Genomic DNA, 25,353 nt, shown 5'->3' with positions numbered 1-25,353 from the left:
ACTCAAAGTTATTGATGTTTTTTCCCGAAAACACGACCTTTTCATTTGCTTGTCGTTCTTTTTGGGGCGAACATAATAAAAAATTATTGATGGCATTTTAAAGAGCACATTTGACTCTACATGTCTACACATTTCAAAAGAGTGTTATTTTTTGTATTTGAGTAAATTAAATTTGAAATTATGAGTTTTTGCATATAAATGAAAACGTTGCAATTTTTAAATGCATATAGTAAGCGTAGTCTTTAAAGCAGCATCACTTCAGATCAGTCTTATAGCCACTCAACATGGAGGTTCAAAGAAGACATATTGTTGATTTCCTTTTTCGGTGGACGAAATATAGAAGACGTTATACAATTATTACGAGAAAAATTTCTGACTATTTTCTTTTTCTACAATAAAATATATTTATAGTATAAAAAGAAAAACGGGGACCGACAAATTATAAAATGCTTCCTGAATAGAAACCGTATAAAGAACAACTCGGGGCTCGACGTGTTATTTTTTAAGAATGTATTGACATATTTTACTGGCGATGAGTTGATTGATGACATTATTTTACCAAACTTTTGTTGCTCCTATTGTTTTATTCAAATTTATTTTTATAATCTTCCGTATGTACATATTAACCTGTTTTAGTTGTTATAATGGAAATTAAGTTCATAGTAATAATTAAAAATCATACAAATAAAAAACTACAAAATCAAATGCTTAGCATTTTCCGGAATCAGAAGATCGGAATACTCTGGTGTTTGTCTATTACTATGAGATAATACTGGATCCGAAGCTGTTGCGAAGCCCTGTTCTTCAGCAGAATTTTTTTCTGTAATCTCCCGAACACGGTTACACTTCATCCTTTGACTCAGCTCAGAGCTTCCTTTCTTGCTCAGCTTCCTTTCTTGCCTTCTAGCAGTATTAGAAAAGGTATTTTTTGAGAAAACCAAGACATCTTCGAGCCACGTGGCATTTTGCCGTTCAAATCGGGAGCGTGTACGAGCACATTTCGACCACCGTGTTGAGAACTTTAACTTCTCAAATTTCAGGCACTTTCTGGCACTCAAAACACATATATCTTGGCATTTTTCTCGTAATAATTGTATAACGTCTTCTATATTTCGTCCACCGAAAACAAAAACAAAAATGTGTCTTCTTTGAACCTCCATGTTGAGTGGCTATAAGTCTGAACTGAAGTGATGCTGCTTTAAAGTCTACGCTTACTATATGCATTTAAAAATTGCAACTTGTTCATATATATGCAAAAACGCATAATTTCAAATTTAATTTACACAAATACAAAAAATAACACTCTTTTGAAAGTTACACCTTATGTAGAATCAAATGCGCTCTTTAAAATGCCATCAATAATTTTTTAATATGTTTGCCCCAAAAAGAACGACAAGCAAATGAAAAAGTCGTGTTTTCGGGGAAAAACATCAATAACTTTGAGTAGAATTAAGATACATACAAGTTCTGTATCGTAAAATGCGTGGATTGTAAAGCTCTAAAAGTCTTCCGAAGACAGTTTTGATGTAGAATTTTACATATAAAAGTTAGAGCAAAAAAACCGTTTTTTTTCATGGTAACCCTCACTCAACCTAGAGAAAAAGCGCTATATCGGTTATTTGAAGAGATAGGAAGAAATATTGTTCCACAAAGTTACTTAAAATAACCAGAGCTGCAATATTGTCGAACTATCTTTACCTCTATCTACAAAGATAAGAAAGTTAGATTTTTTATTTCATCGACAATTTTGGTCACCCTATTTTTGATAACATAAAAATGAGCGCTCTATTATATGTAACAACTTTGTCGAAGACAGTTTTTGTCTAGAGAATCACTGTCGAGCTCTAGATGCTAATTTCCACTTAAATGCACCTCCTGGACCATAGTGCAGTGTTCTAGGATCGATAGGAGGTGTCTTGGCCAGATTCCAGACCAGAAAAATTGGATTTAGACCATCCTGCATGGATCTTTTCACTGTTGTTCGAGCATTTTCAAACACCTTCGATGCTTGGTCAAAGAAAATCCGTTCTTGATGGCCTGCGTTGCTCTTTCAAGCTCCTCTTTCTTCCAACGTTGTCTGCCCATCCTCTTTTTGTAATTCAGCGGCATCTGGAATCAATTAGACCAGAGAAAAGTCTCAAACCTGTAGAACCAATTCACCCCATAGAAACGTGTCCAGGTCACCCTAAACAACATGCAAAAATTAGAATGCAATTAATTTCAGTTATTGTTATCAAACTTACAGTTACGCTGCATCAAATTATTCGTCTTCTGTAGACGATCAGAACTTTGCGTTACAATACACGGAAAGTTTGTTTAATCAGCGTAATTTGAACCTTAAAACCACGATCGGAAAACTTACATTTTTTGACAATCAAAGTGCTTACAGTGTTCATGCTACCGTTTCCTTCCATCTGTCGATTTTTACCAAAGTTTTTTTACGTTAGGTACATACGGTTCAACAATAAAGGGAGATGGCATTATAAAAAATCCAAGTTAAGCCGTATTTTTTGAGATAAAAGGGTGGTCCAACTCACCCCGTGTTACCATATATATATAAAAATGTACGCGTCGAAAACTCGAAAAAAATTTAGAAAATTCAACTAAACCATGCAACCACAATGTGCCACAGCAAAGCGTGGCAGGGTAAAGCTAGTTATTCATATATGTGAAACGTAAACAGTTCGAGGAGATTTTATCAAGAGGCTATTTTGAACGTAAATACATCTTTGCCGGTTGAGGGTTGTGTATTGTAAATATTACATGCGAAGGATGAGAAGTATATAAATTGTGTTTGTTACATGCGAAAATATTTGTCATTAGCTCAAAAATTGATTTGAAAATAAACTATTAGAATCATAAAAAAATATACAGATCGTGATTGTTTGATGGGCCAATTATGCTCGCTCTGATCGATCCCTTTTCCATAAGGACTGCAATCTTGTACGCCAGGACACTGTTTTATTGGACCCTTCTCACCTCATACGTTTATAATTTTTTCTATATGGAAAACATTGAAGATTGTTGCGTCAAATTTCTTCAGCACCGGTACTTCGATAATCATACGTGCATCCACGCCCATAAGAATGCCAATAAAAATGGTCATCTCGAATTTTCGAACGGAACTTCCTACAAAATGTTGATCCCCGCAAAAAATACCCTATGCAAAATATCAGCACAATCGGATTTCATTTATTAGTATCGCAAAGATGACGAAATTTGAGTTTTTTGAAAACCGTAAAATCGCCCAAAAGGAAATCGGGGTTTAAAAAAAATGTGTGAAATGTGTTATTTCTAAAATTTTTTTTTATCAAACATTGGCTTAAAAAGTCCTTCCTAGCCGTTTTTCCGAATTAAAAAGTTGATGTTTACCTTTTTTTTCCTAAATAACAGTAGAACTCGACATTTCATACAATTGTAAGACAATAGGCATCAAAAATAGAAAAACTCAAACTTTGATTTCATTGCGACACTAGTAAATAAAGTCGTATATTGAAATATATAAAGTCGTATATTGAAATATATGTTTTTAAAAAATGTAATAAGTTTTGTAATGACTGACAACATACCCAATTTAACCGTGATACAGTCTTAATATTATAAAACAGAATAATTTTTAATTTAAATGCTGTAGTGAACCATAGGATCGGTCAAATCCGCTAAAATGGGCATGTCAAATTTCAAAAACCGACCGTGTACATGTTGTTTTAAAAAAAATGACCTGCGCAAAATTTCAGTCCAATCGTACGTTTAGGGGTGCCTCAAAACGCCCAAAATTTTTTATTTTAAAATAATGCATTGCAATATTTTCCTTACTTTGCACTGCATTACGAGCGACTAGTTTCGGTATAGTTTATTCCCGAAAATGTTCTAGCAATCTAAATCGTCGTCATAATATCGAGCGATATTTGTCCCCGTAGCCAACCAAGCACTTGGTTGAAACATTATCAAATTAACTCGCAGCATTAACATGTAGTGTAGAGTAACACTGAAACACCAAAATCGCGGAAAAGACTTTTTACTTGCTGTCACCTGCTCTTTCAAGGGGGGCCCCTGTCTGGAAGGTCGAAAAATAATTAATTTTCGTGATTTTTATCGGATGTTGAGATTAAAGTGCATTTTAAAGTACATTTTAAAGAGGTATTTTCCATTTTTTGAGTGCACGAATAATGATTATTACGCTGATGCTGTCTGAAAATCGGTATTTTGCTGGTGGTATCGGTTCTGAAGGAATGGGGTGTAGCAAAAAGAATTTCAATGAATATTTCGACACATTAGGAAAACACCTAAAGCGTTACATAGGGGTTTTTGAAAATTCGAAAAATTGCCAAAACGGTGGACATTTTTGTTAAAAATGAGTTATTTTTCATGAAAATTTGCTGTTTAAAAACTCATAAAAAACGAAAAAATGACTATGTAACGCTTTAGATAATTCATTTCTACATGTATTTCTACATTCTACATTTTAATTTGTTCGAGTACATCCTGAGATATCGATACCACCAGTTGAACAAAACATGGTTTCGAGAAAAACGCATTTATAAATTCGTACAGCAATACTATATCACTTGAAGCGGCTTCATAGATGGAGTATGGCAGTTTCTGTTTTCAATCAGCTGCCAAAACACACCTCATTAAACTCGAACGAATTCAGTATCTTTGTCTCCGTATTGCGTTGGGATGTAAGCCCTCAACGCATACCATGAGTCTCGAGGTTTTGGCAGGCCTACTCCCACTAAAAGATCGCTTCAAATTATTATCTCTTCGGTTCTTCATCCGGTGTAAGGTTATGAACCCATTGGTGATCGGAAATTTTGAGCAGCTGATCGAGCTAAATTTTCACTCCGGATTCATGAGTTCATATCATGAATTCATCCCCATGCAGGTTGATCCTTCTTCGTATATTCCCAACCGTGTTTGTTTTCCTGACTACATCAATTCCTCTGTACATTTCGATCTGTTCATGAAGGAGAAAATCCATGAAAATCCAGATTATCTTAGATTGGGGTTCGTTCCTACAATCTTCAATGCAAAGTATGGGCGTATCAATTGTGATAATATATACTTTACTGATGGGTCCTCTACGAATGAGTCCACAGGATTTGGAGTGTTCAACGTATTTTGTAGCACCTCACACAGTCTTCAGAATCCTTGCTCGGTATATATTGCTGAATTAGCAGCGATATACTGGGCGCTGGACAGCGTCGCCTCACGACCTGTTGAACACTATTACATTGTAACGGATGGTCTTAGCTCTGTCGAAGCTATCCGTTCAGTGAGGCCGGAAAAGCAATCGCCGTACTTCCTTGAGAGAATACGAGAAATTTTGAGTGCTTTATCCAGACGCTGTTATGTCATTACCTTTGTCTGGGTCCCTTCTCATTGCTCAATTCCGGGTAATGAGAGGGCTGACTCATTAGCAAAGGTAGGTGCGATTGAAGGCGACATTTACCAGCGTCAAATCGCCTTCAATGAATTTTTTTCTTTAGTCCGTAAAAATACCATCGCTAACTGGCAACGCAAATGGAACGAAGATGAATTGGGCCGGTGGTTTCATTCGATTATCCCTAAGGTTAGCCTCAAACCGTGGTTCAAAAGTCTGGACTTGAGTCGGGACTTTATTCGCACCTTCTCCCGACTCATGTCCAATCACTGTTCGTTAGATGCGCTTCTCTTTCGTTTCAATCTTGCCAGCAACAATCTCTGCGTCTGTGGTCAAGGTTATCACGACATCGAGCATGTTGTTTGGTCGTGCGAGGTGTATCTTGTCGCCAGATCGAATTTAGAAAACTCCCTTCGGGTCCGAGGAAGACAGCCCAATGTGCCGGTGAGAGATGTGTTGGCTCGGTTAGACCTTGATTACATGACCCAAATATATGTTTTCCTTAAAGCTATCGATCTTCGTGTGTGATTGTACCTATGTCCTTATACCCTCCTTTTCATCCATTGCGAGCGATTGCCCCCCTTGGTATAAACAGTAAAATAAGTTGAAATGTAAATATACAATAGATATACGAATAGATTTAAGAATCGAGTGTAATCATCAACATTGTAACAATTCCCTTATATCCCATGCCTTTCCTGAAAGAATATGTCACCCTCTAAACTCGAGTAAACCGCGAGTAATCGGTTTTCCACCTTCTAACCATAGTGTTAGGAAAATTATTTATGTATAGTTGTAAAACATATATTTAAGAATTCGGCTCCTTTAAACTAATGTAACTGAGCCTGTAAAAATAAACGATTTATATAAAAAAAAGCGGCTTCATACTTTTGGCTGTAACTTTCCAACGAAATCAAATATCGAAAAATCTTTTCTGGGCTACATTTCTGAGGGCATAAGCTTCCCAAAAATGCAAAAAAACAAAAATCGGATTTTTTGACCTTCCAGACCGGGGCCTGCCCTCAAGGGGTACGCTATGAACACCATAAAAACATTGGACTGTCCCCTGAATAGCTGCAACCGATTTGTTGAAACCCTGCAGCCAAAACCTTGTAAACTGGTGGGAGTTTTTTTTCTAGTGGTTGTCGGATACATTTCCTATCATCGTACGTAGGTTTTTTTCAAAATACACCCTGGTTTTTTGCGCGGTTTTTTACGAGGTTTTTTTTACGCGGATTTTCCAATTAACGCGTCGGTCCCTAGGGGCCGACGTTGAGCTTTTTGGTAGGAAAGTGCTGACTGATTGGGACTGACAGTAAGTAGTAATAGTAAATAGTAAATAGTAAAACAAAAATATATACGGTTTGTTTTCGGATGTTTTACAAAATGGGACTACTTTTCTAGACGAATTGCTGACTATTTTCTATTTATACAATAAGTATTTTTGGGAACTGGGGCCGACACTGATAATGTAAAAACGCTCTTGATGCGCGCTAAATGGAAAGCGCAGCAAGGAAAAATCGGGGCTTAACGTGTTAAGCGGGCAACACTAGGGGGAGCACAAATTGGACCAATAAAATTTTGGAATTTCGCGCAGCAGAAAATTAAGCCAAACACAAACTATAAACGCCATGGACAGATCAACCATTCGGAAGTGTTTTTGTTTTGACAATGCTTGAGATTTTCAAATTGTTCGAATGTAATTTTAAATTCCCAGAGGAACTGGCAGATTATTTTCCGGATCTTTCTCGATGCTGAATGGCATCCAAACGGAAAGAATTCCGTGCGTGTATGTGTATGTGTAGCGGCTGCTTCGATGGTCACCTTCTCTTCTCCTGAAGGATCGGCTTCTCTGTGCTCCCTCACAGTTTCAAACAAACTGCTTGCGTTTCAGGGCAGATCTCGATCCTTCGCCGTCCAGCATCCTCAGCAACGATGTTGTCTTGTCGATGTCCTCACGAAAAATGAATGCGTCTCAGGTAAGGTAAGGTATTGTATTATAGAGACTTTAAACTTTTGCAGTTCATTCGTCTCTAGCCTTGAGGAAGACCCTTTGAAAACTCTAATCTACTCCAGCGTTACCACCTCCCCCCTCTTGTCTTGAGAAAGACACTCGATCCCTCGCCGTCCAGCTCGTCCAGCAACGATGTTGTCCAGTCGGTGTCCACACAAAGAAATGAATGCGTCTCACCACCAGAATATCGCTTAAGTATGCTTTTTGTGCGTGATTGAATCGAGAGAAGGCGTGGTTTACGATGGCAATTTGGAAGGCAAACTAGAGGGGAATGAACTCTCTGAGCTCGGAACTTTCGGCGACTGAGCAATAATCGATTGCGGGCGCATACAATATTGGATACGGAAATATCCTACTGATGGAGAAGAATAATCTTCAGAAGCTATCCTGTTAATTGCGATTGATTGAAAAATCACAAAACCAAATGTATTTGATCACAGTGTTACATGGATAGAAAACATTAAAATAAACTCTTTCACATGGATGTATTTTTAAATTCCCAGAGGAACTGGCAGATTATTTTCCGGATCTTTCTCGATGCTGAATGGCATCCAAACGGAAAGAATTCCGCACGTGTATGTGTGTGTGTGTAGCGGCTGCTTCGAGATCTTCCCGGGGAACCGTTTGTGGCATTACTCTTCTCTTGATGGATACATGTCTGGCCTAAGGTGCACAAACAGGCTCTTGGTGACACCGTTCATCCGCGCTTTCATGATAAACGAAGAGCTTCACCACAACAGCGACAACATACTCCAATCGCTGTTCAATTAGAACTGAGTGGATTTCCGAGCGGCGCTCGCTTATATACCGATTGGTGATTTCAATAGCCTATTTTGAAAGCAAATTTAAGACTATTGAAACAAGTTTTTGGATCAGAAAGTAACAAGTATAGAACGCGTAGACATTTTATCTTTCGAATGAAGTGTTTATCATACCATTTCGTTCAGTTGTTTAGGAGCTATTAACACTCAAAATCTCGGTCTCCGGCGTAACGCTTTCGTTTTCGAAACTTTGATTTTACACCCCGGTATAGAAATGAAAGACGTAGTCCTACGTCAAAAAGTGATTTTTCGGACCACTCTAAAACGAAAATGTGGTTCTCAAGATGAAAAATGATTTTTCGGACCACCGGTTAACTTAGAAAAATCATAACTCAAAAACGAAAAAAATAGCGCCTCTGAAATCGAGATATGTTATATAAAATCTTCTCATCTTTCGAGAAAAATTTTAAAAATATAGATATAGAATATAGATAATACGGGTCTAAGTTTTGCAATAAAGAACAAAACTACCACTTTTCATCGAAATCTGAAAACCACTTTATCGGTTTGGCATGAATGGCTGTATACATACAAAATATACAATAATATACAATAGACAATCTTACGTTCATCACGATGTACAAAGTATTAATGAATCTGTGAAAATATAACGTTAAAAGAGATTTCTATAGATCCGCACACTTTTACAGACTTTTCACAACAGACTTTCACATATTTTTACAGACTTTTTTAAAAATCATCTGGCAACTCTTCGTTCCACTTTTTATCGAATCGCATGAGTAAACATTTGCGTGACTGTGACTTCGTTTGTTTTTATTCCGTTCGAAAAAATATTATATCAGGGAAAAGCTGTCCGAATACGAGCGAAAATGTTCGCGTGTGCTTTTATCGTATACCCTCGGAAACGTTTTTCCAGACGCGCTGGGTCGATTTTTTGCGGAGACGACAAACTAGTTCCGAATAAGGGTTCCCGTATCTGTGGAGTAAGTGGAATGTTTGAATTATTAAAAACCAAAAGTGTGTCAAACCTTTCATACACATTTTCAGTATTATTTTGGTAGAAATACATCGTTACATTTTAACCGGAAAAAAAACCTCGTGAGAAACCGTAATGCCTCCACTATTAAGCTGGTAGTTGACTCAGAAGATTACGTCCATCATCAACACGAAACGCAGATTGCTTTACCGTTATATTCATCACAAGCACTAGCGGATCATTCATTCGGTCAGCTTCACTTGCAAAGCTGTTCAAATTTTGAGTGGTACAGAACGCCACCATCAGATATCCGCCCATTCATCGCTGAATCAACCATGATGAAATCTTTTTTTTGCGTTCACTAAGGCCAACAGCACAATGCTGAAGAATCCTTTGTAGTTGTAATGAAGGGACCCTGAGTTAGCCGGTTTCCTGATAGCAATATGTTTGCCATCGATTGTTCCGAGTGTGTTCCAAATTTGGTGTCGATTCCTAAATTCTTGCGCAATTTCAATCCATTCTTCAGGTGTTTTTTGGAAAATGTAACATAGAAAAAAAAGTATATTGATAAACAAAGTCTAATATCATATATTTTTTCAGGTACAATTAGTTTTATAAAATATATAATTGCAATAAATTGCCAAGGGAATGCCCAAATCAATGGATTCAAAAATCTCGTGAATCCATCAGTGGATGACTGAGCAATAAGCGCTTGGAATTGAACAATTTGCACGATATGACGTTTTAAATGCCGTACCCCCAACGAAATAGGTAATCCTACATCAAAATACCAAGCACTGTATAGAAGACAAAACATTACATACGCTAAAAAAAAAAAAGAAAAATTTGAGCGTCAATTGTCCAAATATTTTATCATCAAACTAATTCATAGACAAGTATATTGTATCAATCCAATCAGAAACCACACTGCTAGTGTTGGCAACCCGATCGTGTAGCCACAGATAACATCGCACCGAATGACTCAATGTCCTAGCACCTCCTCTCCGTACCCCAGAGCCTTTTTTCGCGTAACAACAGTGACGAAATTTGTACGGAATCATCCTTCGATGAGAGGAGAACGACGACGCGACCGTGTTGTATATTCCAAATCGATCCGATGAGAACGTGGCGTATGTCAGTTGTTGCTGATGATGACGATTATAACAATGAGATGCGATGCTTTCCGATCGCGTTGATGCACGTTTGAGGATGACGGCGCCCACGACGCAAAGTGCATGCTCATAAATTTTGAATCATGACTGGCGTCGTCGGCCCTACCCCAGGTATTGAGGATTCTACTGAGCGTGGTGATGACATTTGGGATGTGACGTTTCGGGGCAGTATCGTTACGTACCTTCGGATTCAGCACTGTGCATTTGGTTGGCAGGCCCATATTGGTTTGTGCCTTTATCAATGTATTTATTACAACCGTTTTGCCGCCACTTGTTGGGCCGACAATCATGGTTGAGTGACGCGTCATCATTGTTTCGTATAATTGTATAACCTTCTCCACCTGTGAAGCGAGAATCAAAAATGCCATGGAAAGGGGTTAGTTGGTGAGGATTTGATTATCTGTTCGAATTTCGCTGCAATCACCGACCGCGCCCAGAAGGGGATGCAACGCAAACGGACAGATTTATTTAACGGCCTTTTCGGGACGTGATTTGTTATCGGCTCCCCGAGGGGAATGGACTAACCTGATTCTGCAGAATGATGTACCCGTCCTCCTCGAGGACATTCCTCACCTCCTCAGTGAACTCCGGGTAGCCAACGCGGGGATAGTCCACACCTGGGAATAAATCCTGCGATACACGCGAATGTTATGCAAACTGACATAGATAAATTTGCAACCCGCCTACCTTCATCAATCCCATGAATAGCGGCACATCGTCGAACACAAACTTGGGAAAGTTCATGTCGAACAGCGTTCGCATCAGGGTGGCGGTTTCTGAAATCTCCGGTGATTTGCGCTTGTTCACTCCAGCCATACGGAGCACGGCATTTAGCGAGCGCAAACCCCAGTCGTAGTGGTACTGCTTGGACAGTTGCTCCCGGGCCAGTTTGTACAAGACCGTCATCTTCTTCGCCAACGTCTTCGCACGCATAAAACCGTCGGAGAAAAGTGAAATCAAACAGATCAGCTCCAGGTCCGGCATGATGCAGGTGACCGGTCGAAACAGTGCCTTCACCGATTCGGGTAGCTCCGTTCGGCCGGCGTATCCGGGATTCATCGTGATGAAGATGCCCACCTTGGGGTCCAAGTTGATTTCGTAGCCTTCGAACTACAATAAGATAACAGTATGACGACGATTCCAGTTCAACGAGAGAGGGAAGAAAAAACTCACCAAAAATGTTTTCATGTTGGCCACCAGCGCTGTGCGGATTGTTTGCAGCTGGGTTGAGATAACGCTCAACACCGAAATGTCGATTCGATTGAACTCGTCGAAACAACCCCAAGCTCCGCATTGGGACAGTCCTGGAACGAAAATGGTGGAAAAAAAATTTAACCATAGGGTTTTCAATGTTTCGTTTGAGTATGTTCTTATTTTACGTTTGTTCATTGTTTCAAAAATTACTATAAGTGAAGAACAAAGTATACGGGGATTTCTGTAGAGTTTTTTCTCTCTCAGAAATAAAACAACTTTCGAGTATTTCGAAATTCATCGTTTCTTCATTGGAACTGGAAAATAGGGAGCAGATGACACTGCAGTGACAGTCAACATTATGGTCCGGAGAAGGCCTTGAATCGATCTAAAATCGGATCCTTGTTTTAAAATTATCTACATGTTTCTGAATTGGATGTTGATTGTTGTACTTATTGGGCCGAATTCTTCATTTATCGACCAAAGACAATCCACTTGTTGACAATACATGTTCAAATGAAGAGTTTGTTCGTAAGAGAGTAGAGTTCTTTGACCATGACTGTTTTCGCTTGTCATTAATGTTATTACGCGCAGCGATTTTGTCCATAATTTCATCAAAACATCAGACAATTGGTCGGCTATAGTATGATGCACATTGGATATTTAAATTGCCAGAACAGAGTCAACTAAACCAACATTCCAGGACTGATCGATTGTGAGAAACTAACTCTATTTTTCGGCTTTGTTAAAGAGTTGACATCCTCCTGCAATGCAGCAGATTCCATCTCTTTAGACCAAGCAACCATAAAACCATCTGGGAGAAATCTAAAGAAAGATAAAAGAGGATGATGAGCTTTTTCTTCGATTGGATCCATTGTGGAAAAAAGAGAACCAAAGAAGGTGATATCGGACAGGAATTGGACAGGAGCTGTAGTTAAAATCCCTAAAGGTCATTACAATAAATTTTATGTATTTTGGAATCAATATCATTCTCATATTAAATTAAAGTCCATTGTCATTAAAATTATTATACGTATTGTGAATTTAAATTTAGACAACAGTCCTACTCGAGTGTTGGAAGTTCCGCTATTCAACCGCATCAAAAGGATTTCGAAGGGATATTCCTCAACAAGCTTCATCTAATTAAAACTTTTAAAACTGCATTTTCTCTTGAAAATGAAAATTTGTTGATTTTGTTTTTGAGAACTTTCAGAATTTTTTTCGATTTTCAATTTTCTGTTTCGCGTGAAAATCAATCGATCATAGCGACCAAAGAGAGGATTCTTCATCTGATCACCAATTCTAACCAGTTTAATACCCTCTGCTGGAATGTGACGCACGGTTGCATGTACGTGTCAATTTCACCGCAAGTGTTATTTTAACTTTTGCTTAGTTCAGTATAACAACACGTATCTCGCGAAACACGGGGTAAATGTTTATAATAAGTATCGACTTGGATTTCCCAACCAACCGATGGTTGTTCCCCCAGCGCCTCCAAAACCGCGTGTCTGTATCAGGGGGTACATCAAAGTACAGGGAAACTTCGATATAACGTACCCTCTTTATAACGTACCCTCGATATAATGTACATTTTACCTCGATATAACGTACACATTTCCAAAGTGTAAAGGAAATTTTTTTTCAATATTTTTTTTCTGATAGAACAATGAATTACCTGTATTGTGATGCTAAAACTAGTTTTGTACCTTCAATAAATCCCGAAATACTACTGGTTTTGTGATTCCGGATTCTAAATGAATCAAGCTTTAATCAACAGTACGAAGGAAAACATCATGAGAAAGGCTGGCTTCTTCTTCTGATTGAAGTTATTCATTAACTTTACTAAAACAGCAACACAATAATGTATTATAGACTACGTTTGTGAGTACTTTATTATGCTTCGATATAACGTACAATTCGATACAACGTACAATTTTGAAAGTGAAATGTACGTTATATCGAAGTTTACCTGTACCCGCCTCGCTAGAAGGCACCGGCTGCATAAATTTAGCTAGGTACATGAGGCGTATTGTTTGCACTGCAATTCGCGTTTTATGAAACGAGCAAATCCGATTAGTTATGGGGTTTCCCGTCGGATTTCCCCTCGTGGGTGGTGAGGGGTTTTAGTGTGAATACTTGCTTGGCTTCCTGATTTTGGTAGGACGAAATGTGAGCGTGTGCGAACCCAGAAATAATCGCAACAATAATAGATTAGGTGAAGTTTGTTTAGCTTTTTCTGGACTAAATGTTTTGGAATTCAATGATTGCTGCATGTATATCTCGTTTCGATATCATATTGCTGTTGCGTGTTGCGTGATTTTAAATCGTGAGAAAATTGTATTTTAAAATGTCTTCATCATTAAAAAATCCATCTATGCTGCTATCATACAATCCTCTCCTATGCTGAGGTTCTCGACATCACCTTTTCTGCTCATTTTCCATGTCTATCTTATACCTGCGACTAGGATTTGGTGATCTTTAGAAAAAGACCGATCTCGATTCGCTGATTAAATTGGTACCAAAGTGTTGTCTTTGTGTTGTGTTTTTCTACAGGGCATTCATCTTGTATCGTCATGGAATTATTTAGTTGAAAAAATGAATTGAAAATTATATTAAAAAAAATCGGAGAGCAAAAAAACGATCTTCTAAATATCGATCCAAGATCGCCTAATCCCACCTGCGACATTTTGATTCGGGAGTTGCTACTGTGTAAATGAGAAACTATTTAAAGTGACAGAAATACGCTTTTATATATTTTATCCGTTTACAATTAAAGTATCCCAAAAGATGAGACTCTCCATCATTAATTCAAAACTGGAATCTGGTTATGAGTCTAGTGTCTGTGGTTTGAGATTTGAGGGATTTGAGGGATTCTGAAAAAAAAAAAACAGGTAGAAGCGATCCTCATCATCATTTAAAAAAACCCGTTTAGAGGAGTTGTCTGAAGCATTTCTTCCCAAGTTTTTTTTTTGCAACCGACACGGTCACGTCCATTTAATTTTTGAGTTGAGTGATTTTGTAGAGATGAAACTCAAAGCGTAGCAACAACATTTTAGGTTGGAGAAAAAGTTATCCATTATTTTCTCGGAAGCTGGATTTAGTGATCAATATCTCGATCATACAATTTCATGTTTAGGCTCGTTGTAAAGGTGACATTTCACACTTGTTTTCACATATGGGGATGTTGTTTTTTGTTTGTTCCATTCAATTGTGAGTTACAAGGTGTTTACAATGGAGGTCAACAAAGGGAAAATTTGGTATATTTTACATTTTTTTCTTTTATAAAGGCGAAACTGCAAGCCAGGCCGCTGAAATTGAGAATGGTGTTTATGGTGCCGATACTGCAACTGTAAAATACGTACATATTAATTTATTTTCAACATTTTTTCAATTTTTGAAATGAACCGTTTGAAGCTACAGATCGACTAGAAACGTCCAGAATTGAGCAACAGAAGAGGCGTTGTGTTCCATCAGGACAATGCAAGGCCACACAATTCTGAGAGCTTGATTAGGATGTTTTAATGCATCCACCATATGGTGCGGACCTCGCACCAAACGATTACCACCTTTTTCTCGCATTGCAAAATTTCCAGAGTGATAAGAAATTGGGATCAGTGCTGAAAAAAATCAATTCATTCTTTTGAATTCGAACGACAAATAGCATCAGCCATCAGTTGACAACACTTCTCTTCTAACCAATATTGCGGGATCATTGGCTACTTTGATGTACGGGCATGTTTCACTCATACGGATCTCTTCTCACGGTATCCCATCCATTCGATTGAATAACCACACCTCCCTTCAAGTTGTTGTCTTGCTGTTATTTGTGATTTACGTTTGTCCCTATCAATTGAACTAGTGACCGACACTCAATTGACATCCGACGATGCATTGGTATGTTTTCAGGGAAAAACAGAGTAACAACTGGCGAGAGTGAATTTTTTATTTCTTTTTATTCTTACGCTCCTCGCATTATTGTGGGAGTGTGATGCTAACACATGAGCAAGGGGCATTATAGAATGCTCTCCCATCGCCTGCTGTGTGTATGCCCCGCTTATATGACAGAAATCGTATTTCAATGCGGAAAGCCGAGATTGTGAGAATGAATTATTTGTTTTCGTTCGGCCAAATGCGTTCATCGCATTCAAATGAGAAGGAATAGCTTTCAGTTGACAATAAACCCTTTCGGATCTCAGTTGACAAGGTTAGCCAAATTCAAGCGATCGAGTAATGCTTCCTTTGGTGCCAAAGGGAATTCTTTGTCATTTTCGTCGATTTTTTTTGATTGAGATTGAATATTCACCGAACTGATTGGGATCAAGAGAAGACTGTAAAAATCTATTGCTAGAGTTTTTCGCCAATAAGGGCCAAGACTTCTATGATAGAGACATTATGAAGCTACCTTTAGAATGGCAATAAATTTTACAACAAAATGGTGCATATTTGACCCAAGTCAGGCAATCCGAAGCATATAAAAAATAGTTCTGTATTTCACCCAAAAATAATGGATAACTTTATCCCCAACCTAATATTTGTGCACAGACCATCTCAATGACTGATCAGTTGAAACCCTTTCTAGTTTCACATTACCAGGTGTTCTTCAACTCCTATTTGTGCTCCTTCATAACTTATGAACTACTGGACCGATTCCGATGATCAACATATCAAATTGATGTCAATTAGCTAGAATTTTTTGAGAAATATTATACTTGCGAAAAACTAGGATTTTGTTTCCGTAATTATTGATTGTATTTCTTTTATCAAAGTTACATGGTCTCAGAACCAAGGGCGGCATAGTATTTTAATTTTTTTCTTGAAAGCTTTTTTACGTAACATATCCAAAAACGAGAGAGGCGTTATTTTTTGTTCTTGAGTTATGTTTTTTCAAATTTAAGCAATGGTCCGGAAATTCATTTTTCTCTTTTTGAACTTTTGAACTGCTGAGCTGATTTAGATGATCGATATTGCTCATTGGCTTTAATTTTTTATGTAAATCATCCGAATCGGTCCAGTAGCTCGAAAGTTATGAAATTTTTTTATGGAAAACAGAGGCAAAAACAATTTTGTGGGCTGTCGAATAGTTTTGAAAAATCATAAGTCAAGAAAAATAAACAATAACGTCTTTCTGAATTTTGGTTATGTAATGTAAAACAATTTTCTAAATTCTATGGTTAGTAAGGTACAAAACCGATTACTCGCGGTGTCCCGAGACCATGTAAACTATAGAAAACAAATACAGTCAACTCTCCCCAACTCGGTGTCCAAGGTACCATCGGGGTGGGGAGGTATCGAGTTATGGAGAGTAGAATGCTTGTAAAATAAATCAAAGGTGCCATGAAATACATCGAGTTAGGGAAAATATCGAGTTACAGAACATCGAATTAGGGAGAGTTGACTGTACAATCAATAATTACGGAAACAAAATGAAATTTCATAAGAGGTGTAGTATTTTTTCAAAGAAGACTAGCTAATTGCCTAGTTTATTGGCTTCAATTTGATATGTTGATCGTTTAAATCGACCGACCATTTCAAAAGTTATGAATTTAAAAAAAATCATTTTTGGAAAGAATGGGAAAAATAGATTTTTTGGACCACCCCAAAATGGAAATGGGCACCCATTTGAAGAAATAAAAAAAATACTGTTCTAATCTTTTGCAATAATGAACAAAACTACCACCTTCAGGAAAATCTAAGAACCACTATATCGGTTTGACATGGAATAACTTTTGATATTGTCATTAGAATTGTGCGTATCCCATAATATTAAAATCCAATTTGATCGCCGCTACAACATGGCTGATTTCATATTTTCTCAAAAAAAAAAAAAAAGTAAATGATTGGGATATGTGTATCAAATGACTGAACTTAACATGGAGAACACACTACATATGGACAACATAAATCCAAAAAGGTCACCACCACAAAGTGGTCGACTATGTATTTTTTGCAACTTTTCCAATCATTTATGACCTTCGAGCTACTTGACCGATTCAGATAATCAACATATCAAATTAAAGCCAGTTCATCTGAAATATATCTCATATTTTTTTTCTAAACATAAAACATGCTTGAAGTTACATTTACAATTTTTCAGATTGTTCTCGTTGCTCGGCCACGGAGCACAAATTGAACCAATCAAAACGAGGCACATTGTGTGTTTTGACAATGGACAATGCTTGATATTTCACAATTATTCGATTGCTTATCTCATGAAAAATAAATTGTTATTCATTGGGATGCGTAGATGCATAGAAATATTTCCTATTAATTGATGTAAACATCTTTGCGATCTATTGAAAAATGCTCGAGTTAAAAGCGTTCGAAATCTTTCATTTTTTCGCACATGTTCGGTGCCTAGATTTTAATTTTACCCCACATATCTTCCGGTTAAACGTAGTTCTACGTAAAGAAAACGAAAATATCCTTTCGCAGTTCAACACAGAAATCGGTGAAACAGAAGAAACTTTACTTTCTTTGTGCTCTGGCTGGAAAAGAAACATAAAACATACCTGATAATACCGTTCCGACCGCGCGGAAATCCATACCCTCGCCACAGTTGGTCACAACGCACAACAGCGCCATCGCCTTCGCCAGATCTTTGGTGGTTTCCGTTTTACCTGTACCGGCAGGGCCTGCGTCGGAAAGAGAAGAGCATCATACGTTTCCATAAGGTTAATAACGTTTTCATAATGCAGCAGTTTTGTGGGATAAATATTTCATTTCTTCCTGGAACGGCTTCACGCGTTATGGGGGATCTCAGCTTCATTTCGGACAGACGAAACAATAAACAATCAATACCACAGGGAATTCCAAGCATGACAAACATAAGATTTGTTCGCAATCGAAAATCGGGGTTCCCATTTTGAGTACTAACATGACATAGATCTGCATTACGGAACCCGAAAAGATTTGCGCTTATGGATCATGAAGCCACCACAAAAGTACGCTCATCCAAGCGTCAAGCCCTCGTTATCGGAGCTGCATTGAGACCGACAAGGGTTATCTACTTACCAGCCGGTGCAGCGCCCAGCTTCATCGTCAGGGCTTGCGTGATTGTTAAATAGATTCGATCCGTTAGTGGTGTAATCACAAGACGTCCATTCAGACCCATATACTCGTAACCGTAATCGAATTTCCCTATATCCGAGATCAGGAATGCAGTCCGTCGACCAGATGTTGAGGAGCCGTTGGGTGATTATCGGTACGGGGTTTGCCAAACCCATGGGATCCGTTACAGAAGCACCATACCGTCGTACACCCAAAAAGGTTCGTGTGCAACGTTGCAGCGTGGAAAGAAAACCACAAACAGAGGTTCCCAGCGCATACGGGTGAAAGAGAATGTAATTAGTGCAGATTCTGTGTGAACATGTCCAAAATTTAGACATGGAATGAATGTATGTGTGACTGTATGGCAATACGCCTCTTTGAGAGCCTATTGATTTTGGCTATGGTTTCAACAATTATCACTCGAATCGAGAAAACTTACCTGTGCACTGGAGCACGAGCAGGTTGTCCATTTCCCGGAGCCAGTAGAATCTGTAATTAAAATTAGAAACAATTGGTTTAGGAGGAGACTCACATCAGGAATTCAAAATCATTGAGACACGACCGGAGTTCCGCAAGAGTTCCCACCGACCGACGACGTTGTTTCCCAACACCTAGTCAGAAAAATGCTCACATTGTTCGACTTGTGCACCATTTAGAGCCACCTGTTATTCGATAGTCAATCTGAGGATGTACGAAAGACCTGTCTTTCCGTCGGAATGTATTCCCACGTCCCAGCTTCTGCACGACAGCAGAAATCAATTGCAGAGTGAATCGAACTACATCCTCATTCTTTAATCTTCTTCCGTAGGCTTTGCCACAGATACGATATTTCTTCCTTTTCGCCTTTGCTCATGTATGTACGAAAGCTTGTCTTCCCCAAATTCGACCGTTCGGACTGTGGCATCACACAGTCATTCTGTTCGGTATTTAGTGAACAGATTTTGATTTGCAAATTGAATCTCACCTCTTCTCGACATGCCGCATAATGCTGCTGCCGTCGCCGCTCTGCTCGGTTCCGTATTTCGAACGAAAGGGGCAATGGAACTAACGAAAACTGTTGAATAATGAAACGAAACCAATCATCCGTTTGTTGTAAGAGACATTTTCCAGCCTCCGTCACTGTTGGTCTTCCCCTCGTGCGCTTCTTGCTAGGAAATGATCAGATTCAGAGTTTTTTCTCGTTTGTTACACTTGAGTCGAATCACTAGCTGCCATGATGAGGAATCATGTAACATTTACACTTGATTGGCATGGTCGAGTGGAGATTTTCAGGCATCATTGGATTACCTCAGCGAAAGGATTTACTTTCATTTTATTTTCAGTTTAATGAAGAATTAGTGAGAACAGATTGCTTCCAAAAATCAAAGCAAAGTTTAGTTAACACAGCTTCACAGTGCTTGAAATTTATTAGCGTAGGATGAAAAAAAAAACATTATGAAATGTTGTTATCAACAGGTCTCTAGTTATAATCGTGGTATTCTACAGATTATTCACCGATGAATTGATTGAGAAGAAATTGAACGTGATGTGATGGGCAAGACAGACTTCAATCGATTTTGGTAAAAGTAAAAGAATCTGTACCCAGAGGTATGAACGGAAACTTGACGTAGGACTTTGAGGACAATAGCTTTTGAATTGAGTTTTTGTAACTGTTCAGAAATCCGTAAATTTAACTCATTCAATACTCCAAATGGTAGTCACGAAGAACACGAGAAACTTGAAATTGTTTTTCCGTTGCTTACTGAAACCTCAAATGGCAATCATAATAGGCAAAATGAACGGCATCAGAATAGGCAAAATGAAATGGCAATCATAATAGGCAAAGGAACGTCAAATGGCAATGATTGGATCAATCTAAGTTAAAGAAAACTTTGAATGAACCTTATTGTCAGAGTATGTTTACATCAATCGCTTCAAAGATTAACGTCTTCTTTTTGCCAGAATCGTTCAACAGTCGAAATATGGTCCTTCAGGTATTATGCGTTGGTATTTTGAATATACTCGAATGGAATAAACGTTACAATTTGTGTAAATCGTACTTTTTAATTGTATAAGTGAAAGAAAAAAAATAAATAATATAATTCTACAATTCGGAATCATAAAAACTTAACATTTGGTCATAAATGAAATTGAATTGTAATTGAGTTTGGGAGTTTAGAAGTCAATAATACTTACTAGGTTATGATTTTGTACGCTAACATAATCTGATTAAAAAAATATAGTTCGTTCAGTTTTATGAATTCGATTGTTTTCGGTTTAGAACAATACTTTCTCTATGTAATGGATTATTATAAGAAAAGTAACATTTTTTCCCACTCCTGATTATTGGATCTCTTTTGATATTTCTATTGGATTCTTCTTGACAACCCAGGATATTATCAAGTATGGAAAAGTTCATTTGCTCATTTCTCCACACCTGATTATAAATCACTCTTGTATCTGCTTGGAATAATCATGGCGAAAAGAATGCAGCAAACAATCGTGAGATTGCACGATGAAACATTTTACACTTTCCGACCATCTTCATTCGGGACTGATAGAAAACATAACAAAACAAAGAGTGGAAAACAACATTCCATACAAATTAAACACAAATATCTACATTACTTGAGAATTAATCAAGCAAATGAAACCAAATTTGGCATATGGAGGTTTTAGAGTGCAATAAATGTTTCTATGGTAGTTAGATTCTACACCCCCCCCTTCTAAGGGGGGGGGGGCTGCCATACAAATGAAACACAAATTTCTGCATTACTCAAGAATTAATCAAGCAAATGAAACCAAATTTGGCATGTGGAGGTTTAGGGTGCAATAAATGTTTATATGATGGTTAGACTCTCCACCCCTTCTCTAAGGGGGGACTGCCATACAAATGATACACAAATTTCTGAATTACTCGAGAATTAATCAAGCAAATAAAACCAAATTTGGCATGTGGAGGTTTTAGGGTGCAATAAATGTTTCTATGATGGTAAGACTCTCCACCCTCTCTCTAAGGGGGGCTGCCATACAAACGAAATACAAACTTCTGCATAACTCGAGAACTAATCAAGCACAATTTTGGATGTGAGGGTTTTTGGGTATGAGAAATGTTTCTATAACCCCTCCCTCCCCGGGAATGGAGAAGGAGTCCCATAAAAATATTACACATATTTCAACTAAAAATATTCCAAATTTTCAGAGAACTCTGAAGGAAAAAGGGAAAATTCGGATAATTAAATTCCCATATGATCTACTGATCTGTTTGCGCTAGCGAAATTGATCTTTGTTCGAAACTGGAAATAGATTCCAATGTAACGCACTCCTATATCTTCTTCTATCTATACAAAAAAAAAATTAGGATTTAGGGCTGTCTTTATTCTATTATATTTTCTGTATAAAACATTTATTCCATGTAACGGAGAAACATGTTATTTGCAAGTGGTTGAAAAACCTTGAACTAGAATTGTGTCTGAAAATAAGCTGATATTATACGGATGAGTTTTATTAGAAATACTAGGAATTTTATAGAAAAAGGTAAATTCAACGGGGTCGAATAGAAAATCAATCAATGAACAGTTCTGCGATTGGACGCATGAACTTGCTCATAGTAAGAAAACGTGAATGTTTGAAGGTATTGATAACAAAAAACAAATTTTGGGCGGGACGAAGTTTGCCGGGTCAGCTAGTCTACTTATATTTTACTGCCGCGATCGAGACTCAATGATTGCTATTTGAGTGAAAAACGAATGATTTTACAGAGACACTCGCTGGCTCAAGCAAAAGTTTCCAGTTTGATTCTATCACCATCATTCCGAGAGGCAAATGAGGGAATGCCAAAATTTCTGAGAATAGATGAGGGGAATCGAGACCGTATTTTTCCGGTCTAATAGAGAATGAACTTTGCGAAGAGGAATGGTGAAGGCGAATCTTCTCTGTCTCAAATAAAGTGAGGCATAAACGGAGAATAGAAGGGTGAGTTTTATCTGTGAATGAGTGTTGTTGAACGAATTTCGATGCGATTTTGTCCATACCTGGAAATTATATGATAGTGAATGCTTCCTTTTGAAGATTGGGAAAGGGAAAGAGAAATGGACAAGTGGATTTATGGAAGTGAGGCTGACTAAATAAAATTATTAGTACATCTTGATAGGATACCTTGAAGTGCTATGTGTAAGAGTACCCTTTCAAAACTCTCAATCAGCATCCTGTTTAGTTCTTTCTTTGCCAAATTTTCGACATTACCAACGTACTCAATATTATATTAGGTTTGGGTAAAAAGTTATTTTTTCGACAGCTGGCTTTAGTGATCGATATCTCGCGTAATATCGATCGTGCAAGTTCAAATTTTGGCTCGTTGTGAAGGTGACATTATACACTAAAAATATTGTTTTGCTGTTTGTTTTGTTTGTTCTATTCAGTTGTGAGTTGCAGGATGTTAACAATGGAGGTCAACAAATAGAAAATTAGTTGAATTTTACACTTTTTCTCGAAAATGCAAGCCAGGCCGCTGAAATTGTAAATGGTGTTTATGGTGCCGATACTGCAACAGTAGAAACGTGCGATTCAATGAATTTTTTTATTGTTTTTTTCATTTTGGTCTTAATTTTTTTTCAATTTTTTTTTGGGCAATACACTTAATTCTGATCTCTACTGTCAACAAAGACCGTTGGACCGTTTGAAGCCAGAAACGTCCAGAATTGACCAACAGAAGAGTCGTTTTGTTCCATCAGGACAACGGAAGGCCACACCATTCCGAGAGCTTAATTGGGATGTTTTAATGCATCCACCATATAGCATGGACCCGTCACCAAGCGACTACCACCTTTCTCTCGCATTGACAAAAATCCAGAGTGATGAGAAATTGGGATCACGAGAAGATGGAAAAATCTATTGCTAGAGTTTTTCGCCAATAAGGACCAAGATTTCTATGATAGAGACATTATTACCTTTAGAGTGGCAACAAATCTTACAGCAAAACGGTGTGTGAAGCATATCAAAAATAGTTTTGAATTTCACCCAAAAATAATGGATAACTTTTCCCCAACCTAATATTCGGCATAAATAACTCGATTATATACAGTTTTTGATTTCTTTTCACTGTAAATAATCGAGTCAAAAAAAATAATTTTTTATTCGTTATTTTTGCGTGTTACCATAGGTTGACCGAGTCGCCTTGCTAGTGGATTTGGATGATTCTTAACCTTTTCCGCATATTTCCTACTCGTTTTATGAAGTTCTTCTTTAACCGTCGACATCCCTCAGTCTCGATGTATGACACTATTGCGGATGTACCAAGGGGCGCCAGTAATTTGTTTTAGCAGTTTATTTTGTACTCTTTCGATGATTTCGATATTACTTGCTGAAGCTGTTTGTCATAGTTGACAGCCGTAATGCCAAATAGGTTTCAGCATGGATTTGTATAGAAGTAGTTTGAACTCCAGTTTTAATTTCGACTTCCTCCCGATTAGCCAATGTATTTGTTTTGCTCGCCTCTTCAATTGCGTTTTCTTTGCATCTATGTGTTTCTTCCAGGTTAGACGACGATCTAGATGTACACCAAGATATTTAATTTCATTCGATTGAGGTACTGCAGATCTATTGAACTTGATTTGTGGGCATGTGTTCTTATTAAGCGTGAACGTAACGTGGACACATTTTGTTTCATTTACTTTAATTCTCCATTTTTGAAGCCACTTTTACACGACCGTTATGTGTTCCTGGAGATCCCGTGAAGCAATCGTTCTGTTGTGACTACTGAGAATAGCTGTGTCATCTGCGAATGTTGTAGTCATTAAGTTAGGCGCGGTTGGGAGATCAGCTGTGTAGATGAGATAGAGAACTGGTCCAAGAACACTGCCCTGAGGAACGCCAGCATAAATTTCTTGCTCTGGTGATAGAGTTTGGTTATACCGAACATGAAACTTTCTTCCCAGTAGATAAGAATGCATAATTTCATATATTTGTGGTAGGATATTTTTTATTTTATAGAGCAGTCCTTCGTGCCAGACTTTGGGCCCTATTCCCGAATACACTACACGTGAAAACAATGTGGAGTGAGTATAACCTTATTCCGGATTGCACGTCACTGTAAACATTTGGTTGAATTTATTATGAATACACCAAGTTCATCCACCGATGTTATTCTGGTTTACACTTCACGCTCTCGCTTGTGTAAACAGAGCGATTCCCCGTGCTCATCATAATCATACACTCTCCAAAAAAAAATAGTATATATGACGAGTTTTTTGGTAAATATTACCAATGATTAATAATTTTTGAATCTACTTGAATCTATTTTGGTTGAAAAAAAATTCTTACAGCTTTTTTTCCCCATGCTGTCAAACGTTTCTCATATAAAAAGAGCAAACGTTTTCATCACTCGGGCTTTGTTTATTAACCTTTTGTGACCGAAATAGAATTGAAATAAAGGTTGTAATTTGGGTAATTCGTATTTTTAGAAAGGAAAAAGTTCAAATAATACAACTCTAGTGTTCGAAATAATTAAAACCTAACATTTGGCGAGAAGTAAAATTGAATTACAACTATGTTTAGAGGAGTTTTGAAGTCAATAAGACTGAAATTTCTGAAAATACCAAAACTAATTTCTGCAAATCTACCGAATTGTCAGTTGTGCTTTCATGATTTCAAACGCTCGCATTAATTGATGAAAAAATATAGTTCTTTCATTTAATTTAATTAGATTATTTTTGTCTTTCATAACGATACTTCCTCTATGTGGTGTTTTTTAAGAAAAGAAACTTTTTTCCTTCCTGATTATTGACATTTCAATTGGTTTCTTTTTGACT

General features: G+C 37.6%; 1 protein-coding gene across 2 annotated transcripts in view; it reads right to left on the bottom strand.

Annotated features, from left to right (window-relative positions):
- Positions 1-25,353, bottom strand: part of LOC129763591 (dynein axonemal heavy chain 10) — a 191,683-nt gene that overhangs the window by 65,018 nt on the left and 101,312 nt on the right. For both annotated transcript variants that reach the window (XM_055762828.1, XM_055762829.1), the window contains exons 42-48: positions 19,005-19,054; positions 18,530-18,655; positions 18,028-18,150; positions 11,501-11,631; positions 11,015-11,437; positions 10,853-10,957; positions 10,510-10,668 (exon numbers count right to left, since the gene is read on the bottom strand). In XM_055762828.1, coding sequence (XP_055618803.1) covers positions 10,510-10,668; positions 10,853-10,957; positions 11,015-11,437; positions 11,501-11,631; positions 18,028-18,150; positions 18,530-18,655; positions 19,005-19,054 — 1,117 coding nt within the window. The remainder of the gene's footprint in view (positions 1-10,509; positions 10,669-10,852; positions 10,958-11,014; positions 11,438-11,500; positions 11,632-18,027; positions 18,151-18,529; positions 18,656-19,004; positions 19,055-25,353) is intronic.

Source organism: Toxorhynchites rutilus, chromosome 1, assembly GCF_029784135.1.
Source record: "Toxorhynchites rutilus septentrionalis strain SRP chromosome 1, ASM2978413v1, whole genome shotgun sequence".
Classification (NCBI taxonomy): Eukaryota; Metazoa; Arthropoda; class Insecta; order Diptera; family Culicidae; genus Toxorhynchites; species Toxorhynchites rutilus.
Note: the sequence above shows the minus strand (reverse complement) of the source record. Positions and strands in the feature narration are given on the sequence as shown.